General features: G+C 40.3%; 1 protein-coding gene across 1 annotated transcript; it reads left to right on the top strand.

Annotated features, from left to right (window-relative positions):
* The first annotated feature begins 2,221 nt into the window (after window positions 1-2,221).
* ddx3xa (DEAD-box helicase 3 X-linked a) lies at window positions 2,222-21,041 on the top strand. Its single transcript, XM_088352789.1, has 18 exons — window positions 2,222-2,538; window positions 4,201-4,252; window positions 5,109-5,156; window positions 10,498-10,605; window positions 11,009-11,141; window positions 11,312-11,416; window positions 11,503-11,602; window positions 11,667-11,802; window positions 11,872-11,969; window positions 12,035-12,133; window positions 12,231-12,391; window positions 12,471-12,615; window positions 13,284-13,428; window positions 14,519-14,700; window positions 14,776-14,893; window positions 15,324-15,477; window positions 16,346-16,467; window positions 18,249-21,041. The coding sequence occupies exons 1-18, from the start codon at window positions 2,494-2,496 to the stop codon at window positions 18,332-18,334; spliced, it is 2,037 nt and encodes a 678-aa protein (XP_088208915.1). The 5' UTR covers window positions 2,222-2,493; the 3' UTR covers window positions 18,335-21,041.
* Window positions 21,042-21,462: the final 421 nt, after the last annotated feature.

Raw genomic sequence — 21,462 nt, 5'->3', positions numbered from 1 at the left:
AGCGAGTGAGTTGTCTGTCCCCGTGTGCCCTGCGATTGGCTGGCAACCTGTCCAGGGTGTCCCCTGCCCACTACATGTTATAGCACTTTAAGTCAAATGAAAAAATGTTTTTTAACCAGTTGGAGACTCTTGGTGCTCTGAATCTGCCTCTGCCCACTGCCCGGAGATGGCTGGGATGGGCTCCAGCCCCCCGCGACCCTAATGAGGATAAGCGGTACGGCTAATGAGAGAGAGATGAGATGAGAGGATCGACTTGTAGCATTAACTTTGTTGGCGATAGAAAGGAACATTTTGGATCATGCAGGAGGACAACAATTCGAAAAACGCTAGCAAGTCCATCTCTGAATGGTTCAAAACAACAAAGATGAAGATTCTGGAGTGGGCATGTCAAGGTCCGAATTTTAAATCAAATTCAAACGCTGCGGTGTACCTTAAAAACCTAGAAAAACCCTCCGATACGGCAGATTTAAAACAATTTTGCAAAGAAGAGTGGGCAAAAATTTCTCCCCAACGTTGTGAATGACACAATACCAATCATTGTAAACGTTTCACTTCTATTATCGCTGCCATTAGGTTCAGGGGGCATTTTCACATAGGGCCGGATAGGTATTGTGTCACGGTTGCCCATTGCCCTCACTCGGGCCCGCTCGTTTGGCGCCAGATGCTGCTCGTTGCCTGATTGGCTTCCCTCCTATTTAAACTCAGTGCTCTCATTCACTCCTTGTCAGTCCGTCCACGAACCTCTGCACTTGCAATATTTGTATTCTGACTCTGTCCGGTATCCTGTTTGTGTATCCAGTATCTGGTATCGACCCCGTCTGTCCTGTCCTTTCCGGTATCTTGCTCCAGTATCCGGTATCGGTCCCGTCCTGTCCGGTATCTTGCTCCAGTATCTGTATCGATCCCGTCTGTTCCATCCTGTCCGGTATCTTTCTCCAGTATCCGGTATCGATCCCTTCTGTCCGGTCCGGTCCGGTATCTTGCTCCAGTATCCAGTATCGATCATGTCTGTCCCGTCCTGTCCGGTATCTTGCTCCAGTATCCGGTATCTATCCCGTCTGGCCCATCCTGTCCGGAATCTGGATTTGATTCAGGATAGGCTTAACTATAATGAAAGGCGTTAGTTTCAATAGAAAAAAAGCAAAAAATTGTGAACAACGCAGCGTCGGAAATACTCCTCTGCCTTGAAATGGTTCGGTTAATTTGATTCCTAGCACCACTCTCTCCCTCCCCGCTCCATTCCGTCCGGCTAGTGTCACTTGCAACAAAGTGGCAGGGTCTGTGGAGACTCCTGGTGTGTTACGTTGGAGTATTTCATTGCAGAAACCCAAGATTACCACAATTTATTTAAACAAAGGAACATTCAATTATTAAAAACGGCCTTAAAACGAACATTCAATTGATGAAATGAAATGATCTGCATTTCTATAGCGCTTTTCAAGTCAATGACTTCCCAAAGCGTTTTACAATGTGCTCCACATTTCCCAATAGGCCTTGTATTGCAGACATGTACGACGCTAACCTGCTTATTGGGAGTATTAGGGGTTCAGTGTCTTACCCAAGGACACTTCGACATGTGACACGGAGGAGCCGGGATTCGAACTGGGATCCCTTGATCCCAAGACGAGCGCTCTACCTCCCCCCCTTCACAATCAATTTCGCAGGCCCTGAGGGGTAATCATTAAGTGACGATAAAGCCGTTGATCTAGCCAATCAGATTCTGAATTGGCGAGGCAGCACCTGCTAGCTGGCCTTGCAAAACATCAATGGTTTCACTAACTAAGTACAGCTAAATTGATGAATAGAGCTGATAAATAAAAAGCCCTTAGCTAAACCATTTAATTAAAATGCTATCATAATTGATTTTTACATGTTAAAGCACTTTAAGTCAAATGAAAAAATGATTTTTAACTCGTTGGAGACTCTGGGTGCTCTGAATCTAAAATCGCCCCTGATTTCGGGGGTGATTTAACACAATGGCGGGTCATTTTGACCCGAAGACAACAGGCAGGTTTAACTATTTTGGAAATATATTCTACTCAGGAAATATGACTCAGAGACATCTAACTTAAAAGCTAAAAGAAACCTCCATTGACAATCTTATTCTCCTAACGTCATCAATTCTATTCATTTTGATCGAATTACGCAAGGCTGGTGAGACGTCGGCCAATCCTCGCGAGATTTCAGATCCCGGTTTGCATTCAGTCGATGTATTATCTCGCGTTACCTGAACAGCCAGCGTCTCATTCCTGTACGGTCAACTCCGCCGGCAGCATCCAAATCGGCCGCTTTTCCAAAAAAAATTAAACAAAAGAAATAAGCGTTTTATTTATTTTTAAGTGAACTGCTTTTTTTTGGTCTTGTCATTTCTTTCAAACCGCACAACTTTATTTTAGTCGAGGAAATAAAGTTAATAGTAATACCCCGGCCGCGCTAACAAAGAAAAAAAAAATCCTTTTTCCTCAGAAGAAAATCTCTCACTACTCTCTAGTTATGAGTCATGTGGTCGTCGATAATTCACACGGTCTAGATCAGCAGGTAAGTGTGATTTCCGCTGATAATTTACGACTTTTTTCGTTAAATCCCTGCCATTTACCGTCAAGCGCGTCTAATGTCGAGCCTCGTTGCTAGCTAAGGCTAACGTTAGCAAAATGGAGGCGACGATTTGCCTGCTTAGGGAAGCTTGTGATGGCGGAGGCCGCGTATCAACCATTCCAGTCCATTTCACCTTCGCTCTATAGATGTATATTATTTACAGACTATTTTCGCTTTTTAATATGTCTTCCCTACGATACACGCGCTGTCAAGTGTCGTTCTGACGTTAACGGGCTTTTGAAAACGATTTACCGGCCGGCGTCGAGGGTTAGCTAATATTGGGCCTTGTCAACCTGAAACGTGGCGCAGGAGGAAAAAAGAGAACTGCCGGCAAAGGCTTGAGGAACCAGATTCAAACCACGTTTAACATTTAAAACCTTCCATTAGTCTTCTCATTACTTATTTGTAACGATCAAGTTACGCGTGGCTTATTTTTAATGTTTGCGACAACGTAGCTTGTATAGTAGAAACGTGGTGTCCTAATATCTCAAGATTATTTTTGGAATTACAAGTACAATACTTGTATTTCTAAACAAATGCTTGTGTAAATTGACTTTTGTGGGTAAATGACACTGGATCCCTAATGCCCTCAATAAGCACGTAGTGAGTTGCCTTGCATGACTGCAATCGGTTTGGTTTGAACAATTTATTGACACTTTTAACAGCAATCAAACACATTCACAATTTCATTATATCATATTCTAACAATATGAGGTTTGAACAGTTTTTATCAACACTTTTTAACAGCAAGTGTGCGTAAGTGTGAAGCACATTGTAAAGCGCTTTGGGAGGTGTTCACTGACTTGAAAAGCGCTATACAGTGGAACGCCGGTTCTCGACCATAATCCGTTCCTGAACCCTGTTCGAAAACCGATTTGTTGAATCACCGAAATCTGTTTTCCCATTAAAAGTAATGTAAAATCGTTCTAATCAGTTCCAACACCCTGAATGTTTAGCAAGAACGTAAACATGAAGCTAACCCAGGCTAAAAAGGATTATGAATAGGATTTCTTACCTTTGTGGTGGACGGTGGGGAGAGAAAAATCATCAAGTTTTTCAACCTCTTCCAAAACTTGCGCCAGTTGCTTGCTTGTAGCGCTAACTTAGCCGCATCACTCGATTTCACAGCCTCCTTATTCTTTACTATCGTACTGATAGTAGATTTAGCCATGCTGTATTCACTACCAAGATCGGAAATTCCTACACCTCTTTCATATTTAGCTATTATGTCTTTCTTATAGGCAATAGTTTTACGAACAACTTGCCTTTTTTCACCTGTCCTGCTTGCACCGACCTTCGGATGCATAATTAAGGGCTTAAACACCCGTACGCCGCTCAGCATCGCACCCTAGCGTACCGACGTTCGAACTCCGATATTTTGACCAAACAGCGAAGCAACAATTTCTCGATACTTGTTGGTCGAACACCCGATTTGTCCGAACTGAGAGGCGTTCGAAAACCGAGGTTCCACTGTATAAATGCAGACCATTATCATTCATTTATCGATGACCCCCAGCTATTAACTCTGGATACTCTTTAAACTGTTTCCATCTCATCGTACAATCTAACTTTCGTCCATTTTTCTGTATTCCATTGTATTTGTAGCTTGCTGCCCTAGACTTGAACTCCGTTGAAGGACAAGACGGAGGAACCGGCAGTAAGTGTTTGCCGTTAAAGTTTTGGCATGATTCGCTTTTGAAAAATGTAGTGCAGTGTGATCCTCGACTGCTAGCTAGGACACGGGTGTCAAACAGGCGGCCCGCCGGCCAGATCAGGCCCACTAATGGTTTAAATCCGGCCCGCAAGACAACAGTGAGAGAAGCGCAAGAGGAAAAGGAGCTGTAGTTTTAAATATTTCCACCGGATGTCACCAAAGCCAGTTAACACTTCCAAAACAATTGTGGTAGTTTTTCTATATTTCTCTGACTCACTTTTTTTTAATTTATTTCTCCCTCTTTTTCTTTGTCCTGTTCACTCTTTTTTCTTTTCTTTATTTCTCTCTATCTAACTTTTTCTCTGTCTTGCTCTTTCTATTTTCTCTTTCTAATTTACACTTTAATTATTTCTTTCTGTTTTTCTTTCTTTCTCATCCTCTTTCTTTCCTTTTTTGACCTCTCACCTCACTTTTCCTCCTGCTGACTCTTTTTCTTTCTGTTGTTTGTTATTCTTTTTATTTATTTTTTTCACTTTCTTTTTCTCTATATATTCATTTCCCCCTTCTCCATTAATATCTCTTCTGCTCTTTTTCTCTCACTGTTACTCTGTCTCCCTTGTTCTCCCTATCTGTTTAGCACTCTTTCCCTCCCTCTCTCTTTCTCTTAAACTTAGTAGTCCGGCCCCCGTGAGATTTTTTTTATAGCATTTGTGGCCCCCAGCTAAAATGAGTTTGACACCCCTGAGCTAGGAGGATCGGTGCAGTACGCGATTCACTTGTAATTCATTTCCTGTCAAGTACTTAACATTTATTTTCCAATAATTTGTTAAACTCTGAAACATTTTTTTTTTTTGTCTAGGACGTTACATTCCTCCTCATCTGAGAAACAAAGATGGTCCAAAAAATGGTGCGTGTTCAACATTCAGAAACGATGCCTACCCTATTTGGTTTTCTTTGTGTAAATTTCCCGTGGAGACGGGTTTCTCGACCTTTTTTGAGCCAAGGCATACCTTCATCCATTTTTAAAAGAAATTCTAATTGCGATTTTTTTTCTTTGACCAGAATCGTAATTTCGATGCAAGTTTTGATTGTTAAAAGAAAATCTCATTGTCTGTGCCCGTTTTTTTTCTACTATTTAATCATAGTGACCAATGTCACCCATAGATTGTGAGACTAAATGAATGGGCTGCCTATGGCTGGGGTCTCAAATGTCCGGGGTAATTTTCACGTCAATTCTTAATGTTTTTCTTTTTTTGTGTAGCAAATTAAAACCTATTTGAGAACAGGTAGAATGTTTATTTGGACATTTCTTCATAACCATAAAAAGTCAACCTCGAACATAAATAACATTTGAAAAAAGGAAATAACATCTTTTAAAAAATTCAAGAACATTTGCACGATATAAAAGATAAACTTTGCACACTTAAGATAACCCACACCAAACAAAGTAAACCTGTATCATTAATACCATTGGGGGAAAAAAGGAAATTATGAACTAAGGTTGCACGATTTTGGAAAAAAAAAACCTAATTGCGATTTTTCCAGACCTTAATTTCAATCCTATTTTTTATTATAAAAGAAAAGTGCATTTTCGGTGCTTGTTTTTTTTCCAGGGAGAACATAAACAAAGTGACATGCAAACATAACTTAGAGACGGGGAGTTACAAAATATCAACTATACACATACAAATAAAAACGGAATTGTAGTTGGATAGATGGTCTTTATTGTCATTGTACAAAATTACTGAATTGGAGGGTTATTGCCTTCAGTGTAAATAAACGATTAAGGGGCTGGCAAGCTAGTCAGGTCCCCACGATTTCTGCAATGTCTTTGTGATGATTAAAATACAAGGGTCACAAATGTAGTGGTTTTCCACGAGTGTTGCCTCAAAGTCGTCTGCTCTTTTTTTTTAATGGATTTAGCGTTCGTGACTAGCAACGTTCGGCAGTGGTGGCTTAAGAGTTGTTAGCCTAGCTGTTAGCTTAGCTACCCGCCGCCTAAGTCAAATCCTTGACGTGATAAAAATCCAGGCAGCACATGCTTTGTGTGCTTTTCTGACCTTCCTCAGAGTCCGATTTAATTAATGAATTTATTTTCATTGTGACAAGATAGTAAAGCTACAAACTGTGGCGTTTGTACACAACGTCTTGTAAACTTTGCCTCGCCTTTATTGGTCTGTGCCATTCTACTACCCAACACGGCGGCGGGAAGTGTGTTGGAGGACAATGCGACCATTTGTTTAATGACACCTCTAGCACAACGTATCTAAGACCCACCTCCCCTACAGTAAACAAAGGAGCTGGGGCAGTGGACACAAACTTGTTAATAAGCCAATTAACCCAAATTGGGTGAGAGGACGAAAAAGCGAGCAAGCAAGAACGCCAGCGCGTTTTCTCCTTTTTATAGCGCTGCTTAAGTTGGCCAAATACTCCTTTCAATCAAATGACAAACAAAAAATCTTTGAAAAAAAACGCAGCGTCTAACAGTTACACAATTGCAGTACATCACATCGCGATATCTATTATATTTGTTAATCGTGCAGCCCTGTCTGGCACCATTTTTAAAATCTTTTAATTATGTTGCCTTAATTGACAGTATAATGCATCTTCTTTAAAAAATAATTTCTCTTGGGTCAAGGCATTTTCATTTTTAAACATAAAGAGGCTCACTTAGAACAAGCTGACATCCTTTTGAACATCTTGCTGCTGTGGTCACCCAAAAACCCCCAAATTATGTCTCCATAGTTTGTGTTCTTCCTTGTGCTTTTGTAACACTTGGTTGCATTACACAATACAGCAGTATCTCATGTTCAAATATTAGTGTTCCTTTAAAGTTACTCTATTTCATCTCGTTTTTCTAGAAAAATAAAAAGAATATGAAAAAAAGAGGAACATTTTCGACAAGTGGAACATTTTTTCTTTGCATAAACGTTTTTGTAAGATAATAAAATCAGTAAATTTATATGCAAGAATTTTAGTTCATTAATTTGTTTGCGGTGCAATTACAAACGGCTTCATCAAAATAAAGTTGTGTACTGTATTTTCCTGTGCTACCTCATGAGCACATAAGTATAGCTGATATGGATGAAGGTTATCTTCTAATTGGATTACTGGAAGAAATCTACAGTGATAGCAGACTTTTAAGATAAAATTGGGCAATTCTTGAACAAGTCTTGCAGGTAACTTTCAAATCTTATTTAAATACTAATCCTGTGCAAAACGCAACTTTTTTTTTTTTTTTTTTTTAAACAATGCTCTTATTCCAGGAGATTCATGTTCCGCTGCTAGACAGTGTGGTTTTTCATTGGCACTAGTAAATCTGAGTCCCTTCTCTGCTTTTGCTGAGGGCAAATCTGCATTCCCACGTGCATGAAGTAGTCATAGCAAAGCCAGTGTAAAGGCGGTAGGACAAGATCAGATTAAGAAATGGTGTTCATCACTTCCATTTTTATCATGGGTTCACAATGTGCTGTGCTTCTGGGATGCATATAATAGACTTAGCAATTTTGCATTAATGTAGTAATGACTTCATCGGTATATTCCAACTTCCAAGCTATCACAATTTGCTTGGCGTTAAAGAGTTTACTATGGAAATAAACTAGAATCTTTGTCAGCCTGAAGTTGCTAATCAAATATTTAAAGAATTTGGTGTGGTTAGTAGACATTACTGGGGCACAGTATGTGCAGCTTTTTGGAAACATTACCAGCATATATTATTTGATAGTTCGTGTATTGGCATGTGCTTGAGAAAGTAATGGAAGAAATTTGCTCATCTTTTTGCCTTTCGATGCTGGTTAACCATATCAAGTTGAAACTTGTCAGAAGGGAATTTGAGTCGCTCTTATCTCTGGACATTTATGCCGTTATTGAGCCGCAGGTTGCATAGTTTTTAGTGCTGCTGTGATATGAAATTGTTTTAATAAAAATTGGTTAAAATGGCCAGGCAAGGCATTTTTTGGGTTTTAGATATTTCACTGTTCGCAAGACAATGTTGTACAGACCAATATTTTCTGGCGCGATTCTTGTTGTCTTCCAGCTTTGGCACCACAAAATTAAGGAAATGTTTGTTTGGTGGGTGTTTTTGCTTTCAACTTGTGTTGAATCCTTAAGTTATTTCATTGTACCACCATGGCCTTTAGTGACTTGAATTCTTAGTTTCTTCCAAGCTTTGGCAGGCAGAGAGCAAGGGAGCCCAAATAAATTTATTCTGTGTCAGATATGGATGATTCTGAAATCGGTAACTATTAGGGCTGAGTCTAGACATCACCCTCTCTGCTCGTGTCTTACTCCATGTGGGTCTTTTTATAGACTGCCTCCACTACCTTTGCTCAGGTTACCCAAGACTGGCCTCTCAAGAGGTTGCCCTTTACCATGCCTACAGCAGGGCCTGGCCAAACACATGTGGTACATCCTGGTATGCCCTGTTGACTCTACAGTCTGTGTGTCTTTGCAATTGGAGCTAAAACCACCGAAACAGGAGGATGGTGCTTTAGATAAATGATTTAATGATGTAATACTAATGCGATATAAAGCGTTAACAGATTACTTTTTGTGGCTCTACCTTTGCTGCAGATAAGGCCTAGAAATTAAGGGGTGTTATTTTTTACAATCATTAGTTTCAAACTTAAGTCTTACTGCATTTTGATCAAGATTCAATTTTAAAATTGGTACATGAAAGATCTGAGTCTTCGCGAGCACAGATGTCCAAAAATTGCATGAAGGTGAGGAAGATTAGGCAATATATTCTGATGATTTCAAATGTTTTTAATGGACTGATCATAAAATCTATGATCTTCTGCAAAACATGCTTGGCTGGGCTTCAGGACCGACGCCCATTTGAGGTTTTTGCAGCCTAAATTGAGTTTTACCTTGAACTATTACGACAATGGCTAGACATGGATGAAATTTTAGTTTCTGATAGTCACAAGCTAGATTGTAGCACATGTTCGACTCTCCTGGATTGCTAGCATCGGCAATAGTGTTGGGAACCAGCGTGTCCCAGACTTGGCTGTTAGAATATATGGACTGTGTGGCTGACACTAGCATTATTGTTTAGCATTGCCAATTTTGCTGCAAGTGTTACCCGCCAGTGTGTTTTAGTCCCTTAACAAGAAAGTCTAATTTTATTGCGTATATCCATATCACGATATTTGACAGCTGCAGTCTAATTGTGTGAGAGCGCAGCCGTGCAGCACTCCATGGCCCCAGCCTTAAAAAAAAAAAAACATTGCTACGCAAATAAAGAACCATTTGTATATTGCAAGTCAGTGTTCCTAATGTTGTATATTTGATTTTTTTTTATATTCTTTCTAGGGATTTTCTGTGTTATTTACTTAATGTTGCAACTAACAACAAAAAAAATGGCATTTGTATATATATTGTTTGGTCATCACTTTTCTGGGGGAAGTCACCTAGCCATAAGGGATAATCAGATTTTTTTTTCTCGAAGCATTAAGGTTAACGTATTTGCAGTCAGTTCAGATGATGTGGGCGAGGAGTTCGCACCTTGTCGAGCCTCTGGGTGATGAAATATTGTAATTTTATCATAAAGTGTCTCAACTATAAAAAAAAAATTAAAAATGGTCTTTCATATAAAGGATTTACCGATTTCCAGCCACAACTGGGTCTGTTGATGTGACACAATGATTAAACTGTAGTTAAAATTATGAATCCAGTTGGTAAACTGTATTGTCTCTGCTTTGCACTTGCGAGAATCTCCTCCGTATGTAATGATACTAATGGTTAATAATTGTGCAAGTTTTATTTTATCTATACATGAAAAAGTCATATACGTCTCGCAGGCTATGGGTTCCTGACCCCTGAAATACAGAAGTGTGTTTTATAGAACGAAGTTACGAATGTAATTGGGGTTCTATGAGTCTTGTACGACCCCCAGGGCATCTTGTCACTCAGTGCGTGAAGCACAGACTCTGGTGGTTGGTAGGGATAATATCGAACACCTTTTGACCCAAAAATATACTCGTGTGTTTATATCCTCATGTCTTTTTTCATTTATTTATCCCAAATTACATCCATGGACGTGTTTCCATTATGGCACACAGCTTTTTTTTTTCCTTTTCTGTCAAAAAACAAGTTTCTGTGTGGAAGGATGACTAAATTAGGAGTTTGATGAAATGTTAATCATATTAAAAATCTAAATGTTATATAATAGAACAAACCAAGCAATTTATGTAAATTATGTATTCTTAAAATGTATTTAAAATATGGATTATTCCCTCCCCCCAAAGATTCGTCTGGATGGGACGGTGGCCGAAGCAATGGATTTGTAAATGGCTACCATGACAATCGCTCAAACGGTGCATTTGGAGGGCGTGGACCACCTCGACAGGATAGAGGTGCGTATGGTTCAATTAATTCAACCATTCTCTGATGCTGGTGAAGACCTTACCTTGACTGGAATCCCACATCTTTTTTTAGGCTAATGTTGGGGTAATTCGCCTATTACTGCACTTATATTTTTATTTTACTGTGTCTCACGGTTTTTAGAGAAGTTGTGTCTGTGTTATTATTAGGTGTACGTTTCTATTCAAGTTAAACATGACAGCTATTTTGCAGATAATTATTTGGAAATTAAAGCAGGACCAAAATTCAAAACAAAAGCCGTTATGGGTTAACTCCTCTAATATAGAAATTGGTTTTGAGGAAATCGTGAGTCTATTTCATTTTAGTTTCATTTTGTAACCCCCTTATATGGTGTCTGTTTCAATGTTTGCATATATATATTTTTTTCCCCAACAGGTTTTAGTAGCTACGACAAGGGTGGAAGCTGGGGTGGGGAATCCCGAGACAACGCATACAATAGCTTTGGAGGACGTAACGACAGGTCAAAGTCTGCGTTCTTTAATGACCGTGGAGCAGGGTCAAGAGGAAGGTAAGAATCTTGGTTTACATCAGCATTTCAATGATAACAACTTTTGAGGAAGAACAAAATTGAAAGCAAACAAGCCATTCTTAAATCTGCTCTATTGGGTTTCACAGTTAACTATGTTCATTTTTTGTGTGAAGTGTTAATTTTAGTATTTAATTGTTCTGTACATTTAGGTATGAACGTGGTGGCTTCTCTGGCGGAGGAAACAACCGTTGGTCAGAGGAATCGAGAGATGAGGATTGGTCAAAGCTTACTGCTCCCAATGAACGTCTTGAACAGTAAGATCATCCATGGGAATTTCCAACAACCAGATTTCAGGCTTTATGTATTCTCAAATTAATCACGTGCTAATCTCTACTTCTAGCGAGCTTTTTTCTGCCAGCAACACGGGGATAAACTTTGAAAAGTATGATGATATTCCTGTCGAGGCTACAGGGAGCAACTGCCCACCCCACATTGAAAGCGTGAGTTTCTGGTTGCAGTTTTCATTGTGTGGGTTTGCTCAAGTTTACGACTTAATCATTTCAGTTCCATGATGTGGACTTGGGTGAGATCATCATGGGCAACATCACACTTAGTCGCTACACACGCCCCACACCAGTCCAAAAGCACGCCATTCCCATTATCAAGTCGAAACGAGATCTCATGGCCTGTGCTCAAACTGGTGAGATTTGTTCAACCGATTCATGCAAACATGGTATAAATATGTACTCAATTTTAATTATTTTTTTAGGATCTGGAAAGACTGCTGCTTTCCTGTTGCCTGTGCTGAGTCAAATCTACACAGATGGCCCAGGAGATGCACTACTGGCTGCCAAGAATAGTGGACAGGTAACCTGTCAAAAAATTTGTGCCTCTTCATTTTTCATGACTTTTTAATTTAATCGGGTTTATAGGATAATGGAAGATATGGGCGCCGCAAGCAGTACCCAATCTCACTTATCCTTGCTCCTACCAGAGAGTTGGCTCTTCAGATCTATGAAGAAGCCAGAAAGGTAACCTGTTGCCATTATACGCAATACCATACATGGGGCAGAATTGAAAAGTTTTAGCATCTGTATAACGACTGCTTCCGGCTCCCTCTATCTACAGTTTGCGTATCGATCACGTGTCCGTCCGTGTGTGGTATACGGCGGTGCTGACATCGGCCAGCAGATCAGGGAATTGGAAAGAGGTTGCCACCTACTAGTTGCCACTCCTGGCCGCTTGGTAGACATGATGGAAAGGGGAAAGATTGGTCTTGACTACTGCCAGTAAGTATAAAAACATGGTCCACTTTGAACTCTGTCCTTGTATGTGATTAACACATATTTTTTCCAACTAAATTTGTAGTTACTTGGTGCTTGATGAGGCAGACCGCATGTTGGACATGGGTTTTGAGCCACAAATAAGACGCATTGTGGAACAAGATACCATGCCACCAAAAGGAATTCGTCACACCATGATGTTTAGTGCCACCTTCCCCAAGGAGATCCAGGTCTGTATAATGATGTTTTCGGGATGGGTGATCATGTGAAAACTCCTTATATTTTATTCACAGTAGGGATTGCTCAATGGGTTTTTCAGGACCGATACGGATTATTATTAAGAGGTGGCCAATAACCAATCTTTGGAGCTGATAATTATTTGCTGAACTTGTTTGGGCATTTGGGTTGGCCATGGTCCAAAAATTTTTGTGTGTGGTTTGTTTTTTATCATTTTTATAACTGTTTTATATGTCTGGAAAAAGCCTCTAAAATGATCAAAATTTGAAGAGAACCATAGCACAAAATCATGATAAATGGAGATTGATTTTTTTTTTTTGACGGGAAGAGTCTTATTGCCTACCACTACTTAAAGAGCAATGAGTCATGTCCTGCAAGTGTAAATAATTGCCAAAGAACTGAACAGCAATACTCAAAAAGCTTATAAAACTTCTCAAGAATATCTGAACTAAGTTGAATAATTATTTCAGTTTTTGGGTAGATTATACATTAAATCACACATACATTCCCTCCCTGTTACTAACACTTTTTGCTATTTCATAAAATATTATTGAATTAAAAGGTTATCGTGTTTGATGCCAAAATCATTTACCAAGTAACATTTTAATTCCCTGCGCTACTACCTCAAACAAATTCCTAATGATGACTTGGTCTTGTTTAGATTCTTGCTCGTGATTTCCTTGAGGACTACATCTTTCTGGCAGTCGGCCGTGTGGGATCCACTTCTGAGAACATTACTCAGAAGGTGGTCTGGGTGGAGGACAGTGACAAGAGGTCCTTCCTCTTGGACCTGCTTAATGCCACAGGTAGTTTGACCTATTTTTATTCAAAGTTTAAATATTTATTCTTGTAATGCCTTCGTGCCATGCTAAACGCATCATTGCATTTAGTTTAGTCTTCTAGGCAGTTAGCAGGCAGTCTAAGGGTGGACTCTCAACTAGAGGCCATTTTTTTCTGTACCATGCTGAAGCCTACCCTTCCTCCCCTCCCCTGTCCTCCTTTGGCCCACACTCGCATTACACTACTGACTGTACCTGGGTCATGTTTCCTCAAAAATAGACATAATAACAATGATTCATGCAAGAGTTAAGTATAAGACGTTGTAGGTTGCGCTTTTTATTTATTTTTTGCGACTTAACAAGGCGCACAGGAGGGCAAACTCGCCGACATGGGTTTTAGTGCTTCATCATATATTCAAATGTGACGTGATAATTACTGGAAGGGGTAAAGCATATAAAAGGGGCCTCTTTGTAGATTGACAGTAGCATGTGCTAAAATGAAGTGGATAAAATGCTTTAATTTAAGGGCTAACAACTTTCCATCGTCAATATTTAAATGAATAACACCCCCTGTTACAATGGCATAGTTGGCTGAATGTTTTTTTTCCTGAGTACCACATGAAGGGGAAATGCTCATCCTTTGGCAGGTGCTTTTTAAAAAAATAAGTTTAAAAATTGTGATAAAATTGAGTCTGCATTGGTTGAAAGATTGTGGTATGTCTTTATTTCATTAAAAACATTGTTTTTTGCCGCTTTGCCCATCCCTACCTCCACTTAATTTGTTTATGGCAAAATGCAGCCATTGAATTTTTAATCAAGTGCGCTTTCTAGTATGGCCACGCGATTTTGGGAAAAACTTGGTTGCAATTTTTCAGACCGGTATTGCAATTTTGATAGATAGATACTTTATTCATCCCCGAAGAGAAATTCGGGGGATGGTATTTTCTGTGCTATAACTCATTGAAAACAATGCAGAGTTTTGCGATTACACTGCAATATTGATTCTGTTTCGGTTAACCATGCAGCCATACCTTCAAGTCTTAAACCCGTCCAAGTTTGTATAACCCCTCTTGTGCATTCTAACCAGTAGCCTTTTTTTTTTTTGTGATCTCCACAGGAAAAGACTCGCTGACTCTTGTGTTCGTGGAGACCAAGAAAGGCGCAGATGCTTTGGAGGACTTCCTCTACCATGAAGGTTACGCCTGCACAAGCATCCATGGTGATCGGTCCCAAAGAGACCGTGAGGAAGCTCTACACCAATTTCGCTCAGGGCGCTGTCCAATCCTGGTGGCCACAGCAGTAAGTCACCACCACCATATTGAAAGAAAAATGCAAAATGTGAAATATGACTAATTTGTGGTCTTTATGTATCAGGTGGCTGCAAGAGGATTGGATATCTCCAACGTGAAGCACGTCATTAACTTTGACCTTCCCAGTGACATTGAAGAATATGTTCATCGTATTGGTCGTACGGGACGTGTGGGCAATCTTGGTATTTAATTTTGACATTTTGTATACATGTGTACTGTAGAGAACGTAATAGAGCTACACCTGATGGTGTGATTTAAATCGTTTTACAAATGGGTTCGTGAAACACACGGTGACTTAGTTTTTAAACTTGTATCAGAATGATTCGTCTACATTGTTCAATTTGAATAGGCAGTTTGGTATATTTGAGGATTGCGGCGTTGCAGTGGACTACTACTAAGTGCAAATATAGCATCTTGTTCTGCATGTCAGGAGTTGAGCCAACATTGTTTTTTAATTGCTCATCTGATGTCAAATTTAGCTGGAAAATCAAGTTAAATCTAATGAAATTTTATTCAAGTATTTTCCATTTTGACCTTATTACCTAGTACCCTTTTTGCTTATGCACACCAACATTTCTCTATTTGTAACACTATTTGCTTGCTGACACACAGGTCTGGCTACGTCGTTCTTTAACGACAAAAACAGCAACATAACCAAAGACTTGCTGGATATCTTGGTTGAGGCCAAGCAGGAGGTGCCCTCCTGGCTTGAGAGCCTTGCCTACGAACACCAGCATAAGAGTAGCGGTCGTGGGCGATCCAAGAGGTAAGGAAAACTGAATTAGAGGCATATATTGCAAATAGGACAAGATCTATTTAGACGACTTTGGAACTTCACAGTTCAATTGTTCATTTCATTATTGAGACAGTGGAACATATGTCACTCTTTGCCTCCATCTACTGGCTTAGTCATGATCTCAGCCTCAGTCTGATCTTTCATGAGTACGTGCACATCTTAATGAGGTTGAATAAACTTTTCATCCATCTTTTAGGGTGTTTGGTGTCTTTGAAACAGGCCCTTTTTTAACATTTGCCATTTTCTTACTAGTCTAACAAAAAACTGCAATGGCAAGCATGTAGTAATTTTGTGTCTTAATAAAGCTGCTGGCCAAATATTTTTTTTTGTGTGTGCACCAAACATAATCCTTTCTGCAGTTCTTTGTTTGTTGGTTTTATCCGTATCATCTGGAAATAAGAAAATTGTACAATTTAAATGCAAACTGAATTTGAGGCAAGATAGACATTGAAAAAATCTTACCCAACCTGCATGTATGGTATTAATGTTCAAACCAGCCCAACCCCCACCAATTCACTTGATTTGCGGGACCTAGTCCGAAGTAAACCCATTTTTTATTTATAAGGGAGATGAATGCTTTTTTTCTTTTTTCTTTTTTAAATATCCACTTTGTAGAGGATCCCCACAGACGGACGCGGTAAGCCCGCGGACGCACCGAGCCGAACGCGTAGAAGAGGGCTGTGTTGTGCAAAGGGGGACAGATCCACCGTGCAGATCCTGCAGAGAAAAATAAACAGAACAATTGCGCACAAGTGCGGATTACTTAAAAAAAGACTGGCCTGACGCAAACCCGAAGGAATGATAGACATTTTAGCCTGACATCTTGTATCCAATATAGGTTCAGTGGTGGCTTTGGCGCTCGGGACTACCGACAGACACCAGGAGGATCTGGAAGCTTTGGTAGTAATCGCACAGGACGAACCTCAGGAGGACACGGAGGAAACCGCGGCTTCGGTGGAGGTTGGTCATGTCCCTTGTTTTTGTCAAAAACTGCTTTTTTTTTTTCTTACCCGATTAATTTGGACTGAACTCGAAGGATGCTTTTTTTTCTCTCCACCCAAAACAGGGATGTGATTTTTCCGCTAATTCGCGGAATTCCGCTTTTTTTATCTCCAAAAATAAAATTTTAAAATTTCCGGTGTTTTAATTGGTAAAAAAAAACGATTTCGTCTCGACAGCATGCCATTTGAGTGTTTCCGTAACTGAAATGAAACGTACTTGCGATTGGTTGAAGTCTCGTGTTGACCAATAAACGCGCTTGTTATAGGAGTGTGCCATTGTTCATTTCTCACACGTTTTTGCCGGGTGTTTAAAGAAAGATGTCCGTGATCGAACGCAAAGATGCTCCGCGAGCTAAAGAAATTGATAAGATTGTAAAAAACAAGTTTCGATGGGACTGGTTGGAGAAGGAATTATCTACGAATGTTGGAAAGAAGACTGTGACGAATTTGTTCAATGACTTTATTCGGAAGATCGATCGTGCCGGGAAAGCACTTTGCATTTGGTGTCATGATACCATCGACTATGGTGGGAGAGGTTTCAAAGCTCTTGAAAGTCACGCAAAGAGCAAAAAACACGTGAAAGAACTCCAGTCAAGAACGACAAATTATTCCATCGCTGGAAGTTTCGGTGCCCAAACGAAAACTCCAAAACTTTACGGCCTCCATCCCTTATTGACATCACAATCGGAAGCGGTAATAAAGAGACGTGATCCACCCCAACAACCTGTACCAGTTGCTGATAGAGTCGTGAATTTTGAGGTAGGTGGTAAACTTTTCAAATTTATTTGACAGTTTTCCCATTTTTTTCGAAAATATTATAACGTAATAAAAACTGTAATTTTATATGGGATAGTTCAATATACATTGAAAATTTATGCTGTTGTCTTGTCTATTTCTTTGTCATCTGAGTGCATTGAAAGTACTTAAAAAAACCCATGAGCTCCGGGGGGGGGGCTTCGCCCCACTTTTCCCCCCACCAGGGCACTGCCCTGGTCCTACCTGGGTTTCCCCCCCCCCCCCCAGCTAGCAATCACCCCCCCCCCCCGCTAATTTTCAGATAATTTCACTTTGGTCAAATCACATCCCTGCCAAAACTACCTCATCATTTAAGTCAAAGTATGTAATATTAGATGGAAGTGTATTCCAACAAATACAATGCACCGAATACTCTCCTGTGATTTACCTGTAGATCGCGATCTACGCAATGAGCACCCATGGCATAGAATAGGGCTGGCATAGAACCGAAACCTAATCGATATTGCTATGTAACGTTTTTTTTTTTGTTCACTGTGGCCTTTGGCCTACTCGAGTTGTCGCAGTTCGGGTTTTAACCACGCCAGTCAACCAGAGTCGATGTTTAATAGTACTAGCCCAAAAAAAAAAAAGAGTGGAGTTGTTAGCTTTGCCTTCTTAAGCCGCCTCAATCAATTCCCGGGTGCGATAAAAATCCAGAGAGCACCTCCGAGTAATCAGGTTTTCTTGGCGCTCTTCCGACTTTCCTCCGAGTCTGATTTAATTGATCAATAATTTTCAAGGTAACTAGCTGCTAAAGTTACGAGCTGTCGTGTTTGGTCTGGTGGCCAGTTGTGCGCTTACACCAGCCAATGAAAGTCCAAAAACATGGCAGCTCTGGGAAAGACTGCATGTTTTTGCCTGTTCAGTCCCACCCAAAAACAAATAAAAAAACTAAATGGTCATTGAACCTGCAGGTTTTGATTTTCAAATATTGTTCTCCCTCAGGTGGCTTCGGAGGCAACTTCTACAGCAGTGATGGCTACGGAGGAAACTACAGCCACTCAGGAAGTGTGGACTGGTGGGGCAACTAGTCGTCTGAGGAGTAGGTTGCCATGCCACCCGAACGGGAAACCACATGTTTAAAATCAAAAACTGCCAGACCATCACAACCCTCCCTGTGTAGCTCCACTGACGCACAGTACATTAGGCAGCCTGCTTCTCGGCCGGGCGCTTAAAACAATCACGAGCGCAGCGTGACGTTAAGGAAAGTCGGCAGTGGCACGCGCATGTGCACTGCAGCGGTGAGCACTCCTTTTCAGTGTGAGCATGGACGCTAACCTGCACATTATTAAAAGCAGCAGTTCTGGGGGGGAAACACCCCCTAAAATTGCCAATCTAACAGGAGGATCACTTGCCTTTTTTGAATTGAAACAGGATAGATCTGTGTTCCTATTTCATCAGATGGAAATAAAATGAGTACTCATTTTAGACAGTTAAGGTTTGTGTCAAGTATTAGAAAGGTTCAAATATTGATAATAAAAAGCTCATATGTGATCAAACCTTGGCAAAAACTGGGGTGTTGTGGCTCTTTGAGTCACGATTCCAATTGAACCTCAAATTTTCTACCAAACAGCTGACGGGCCCACTGTGCCGCTCTGAATTATCTGCATTTTATTTTCCTTTTGCTCACTCTATCCTGAACTGGCTCCTTTTGATTTTACTGTAAAGGGTGGTGGTCGTTCTCGGAAATAACCCCACCGTTCTAGATGCGCGTCATCCGGTCTAGTGCCAACCAATGGCTGTTGAAACTAACTTCAACGTTTATTTTGCTTTATTTCAATTGACTTGACAGTGTTACGGCAGCTACAACGTTACCGAGCGCTAGCTACAAAATCTGGACAGTGTTTTTTGTTCACTTTATTTTTGTTCTTAAACAATTTCAATGTACAAAATCGTAGCGCGAAAAATGTTTGCGTCTACAAAAAAATAGCCTGCGTAAAATGGGGAAAGTGGGCTGCATTAAAGGACCACCGCATCGGGACGGAACGTAGTGCGGCATCGACCATATTTCACACCGCGACGTCCACATGTGCAAGTGTTCATGTTTTTTGGTCAAGGAGAAAGGTCACGTGAGTCGCAGGCTTAATAAACATTCTCTTTCAAGCTGCGTTTTTTTGGGAAGGGGGTGGGTGCTCAGTTCTTCGCTTTAAAGCATAGTTGGCGTTTGATCGGGGCAACTCTGGTGTAGATTGTTCAATCGTTGACTTGGATTTTTCCGAAGCTCGGTGAGGAATTCTTTTAAAAAAGTTCCCCACCTCTGCTTTAAAGGAGTGTTGTTAAATACGCCAGGAAGTGAATAGAGGCAACGAGTTGTCATTGGTGTAACCACTGGATTGGTAGAAGTTTAAGACCTCCCACAGGCTGGGGGAGGTTTGTTAAAAGTATTGTCTGCACGGTCACACATCAGCGCGTGTACTGGTGCTGAGAATCTCTGATCAGGTGTGTTGTGCCTTGAAAACATCCTTTTTCTTTTATTTGAATCAAACCGAATGCGAATTAAAGCAGATGCACTGATGGCGCCGAGAAGCCGAAGTGGAATGGTGCTACTTGATTTTGTCACAACTTGTGTGTGCATATGTTTGTGCCCATCAAGTTTTACTAACGTTTTTATTGCACATCCAGAGTTTTATAAAGATGTCTGGCTTATGTGTCCGTAGGCTTCCGAATTTGAGATTGTTGGCGAGTTTAGAAATCAATGCAGCTTGTTTACAAAGGGGATGGCTTGTCAACATTGTAAACCAGGGTTTATTTGGGACCACGGGGAGGGAACTTAGCAGTCAGCGGGTTGGGAATTTAGCCATTTGCACAGATTTCTAGATTCTACTTTTGCTGCTAGTTTTTTGTGTAATTTATGAAGCATTTTTGACAAATATTTATTTTTGTAAGCCTCAAAAGTGATTCTTTGAAAGTTTCAGAAAACTTGACCAAAAGACAGTACAAAAAAACAACACTGGCACTTGAATGTTGAATGTCACCTGTATGCGTGAAATTTCTATATTCCGGGTAGTGTGAGCGTTTTAATGTTTAAGGTACATCGGACTCAATACCTCCTTGATAATAAAATCCACAGCTGTGTTCAGGGCCTCTGAGGGGCCGGTCATCTGATGTATATATGCACAAATTCTTATTGGTCTGCAAAAAAAAAAAAAGAAATTCAATTGAAGAGAAAAAAATGCCAAGGTTTGGAATTAAGCTGTCAAAGAGCAAATCTGTTTCCTAAGCGTAGCGTTAAAGTGTTCTGAATCTCCTACTGTGTGCAAAACAACTCTTGATTTGGTCCGATGTTTTTCTCCAGTGAGTGTCTGGCACGTGGCAATCTTAAAAGAAACGAACATGTGGTTTATTGTCATTGTCGTATTTGCATTATATATTACTGCTCTTCAGTTGTCTGATAGACGAAAAGCAGCGAGCTTGGAAGAATTCCGGCCCACTTTTCTGCTTTGTCAACCAGACAACTGCCGAGCTCCTTAGATGTAGACTTGGCTTTCTTTATTAGCTTCCAGGCTAATGCGCAGCTCGGGAAATAACTGCTGCACATTTGTATGATTTTAATCAGAATAAACGTTTAAATGCGAAAGTTTCTGGTAAACAAACTCCAGCATGTTTACTGCAGTAGTAAGAGGGAGCGAGAGATGCCTGTAGCAATGTAGCCCCTCGCCTGCGGGGGCAGCAAACTTTGTAATTGGTGTTGATTGATGGGCTTCGTTTCTTTTGAAAAAATTAAAGATTTCATTTGTATTTGCTCATGCGTGTTTTTTTTTCGTTCTCATCCGGGTTAAAACATTTTCATGGGGGTCTGCTCCCCTAAACCACCACACCTGATGCTTATACTTTTTGCTGTATGAACTGCGAGGCTAAAAGTAAACTTAATCCTGCCAATGCACCTCCATTCCACCAGGGCGCAGTGGCGGTCTTACTTTGACCCATGTGCATTACGTAATTACCTTTAACTACTCTACAGTAAATTATGTGTTTACAGTCAAGAGATGTAACATTGACTAATCCTCGTTTCACATTATTTTAGCTGACTGGAACAAAAACATCACCAGTATAAATTATACAAGTTCTTGGAAAAGTCTTGAATTTTAATGGGTTTTCTAGTTCAGAGAAATGCTTTAATTTAGTCCTTGAAAATGTTTTAACTATTGCTGTGTTTCTG

This window comes from Urocampus carinirostris, chromosome 14, assembly GCF_059441175.1.
Source record: "Urocampus carinirostris isolate Australia breed hairy pipefish chromosome 14, RoL_Ucar_1.0, whole genome shotgun sequence".
Taxonomy (NCBI): domain Eukaryota; kingdom Metazoa; phylum Chordata; class Actinopteri; order Syngnathiformes; family Syngnathidae; genus Urocampus; species Urocampus carinirostris.
Note: the sequence above shows the minus strand (reverse complement) of the source record. Positions and strands in the feature narration are given on the sequence as shown.

What these genes read in the sequence shown, in the direction of transcription:
- ddx3xa (XM_088352789.1), top strand. Translation starts at nt 2,494, where the DNA reads ATGAGTCATGTGGTCGTCGATAATTCACACGGTCTAGATCAGCAG. An exon ending in CTGCCAAGAATAGTGGACAG is followed by an intron (nt 11,970 to 12,034) that starts GTAACCTGTCAA and finishes TCGGGTTTATAG; the next exon opens with GATAATGGAAGATATGGGCG. An exon ending in GGGACGTGTGGGCAATCTTG is followed by an intron (nt 14,894 to 15,323) that starts GTATTTAATTTT and finishes GCTGACACACAG; the next exon opens with GTCTGGCTACGTCGTTCTTT.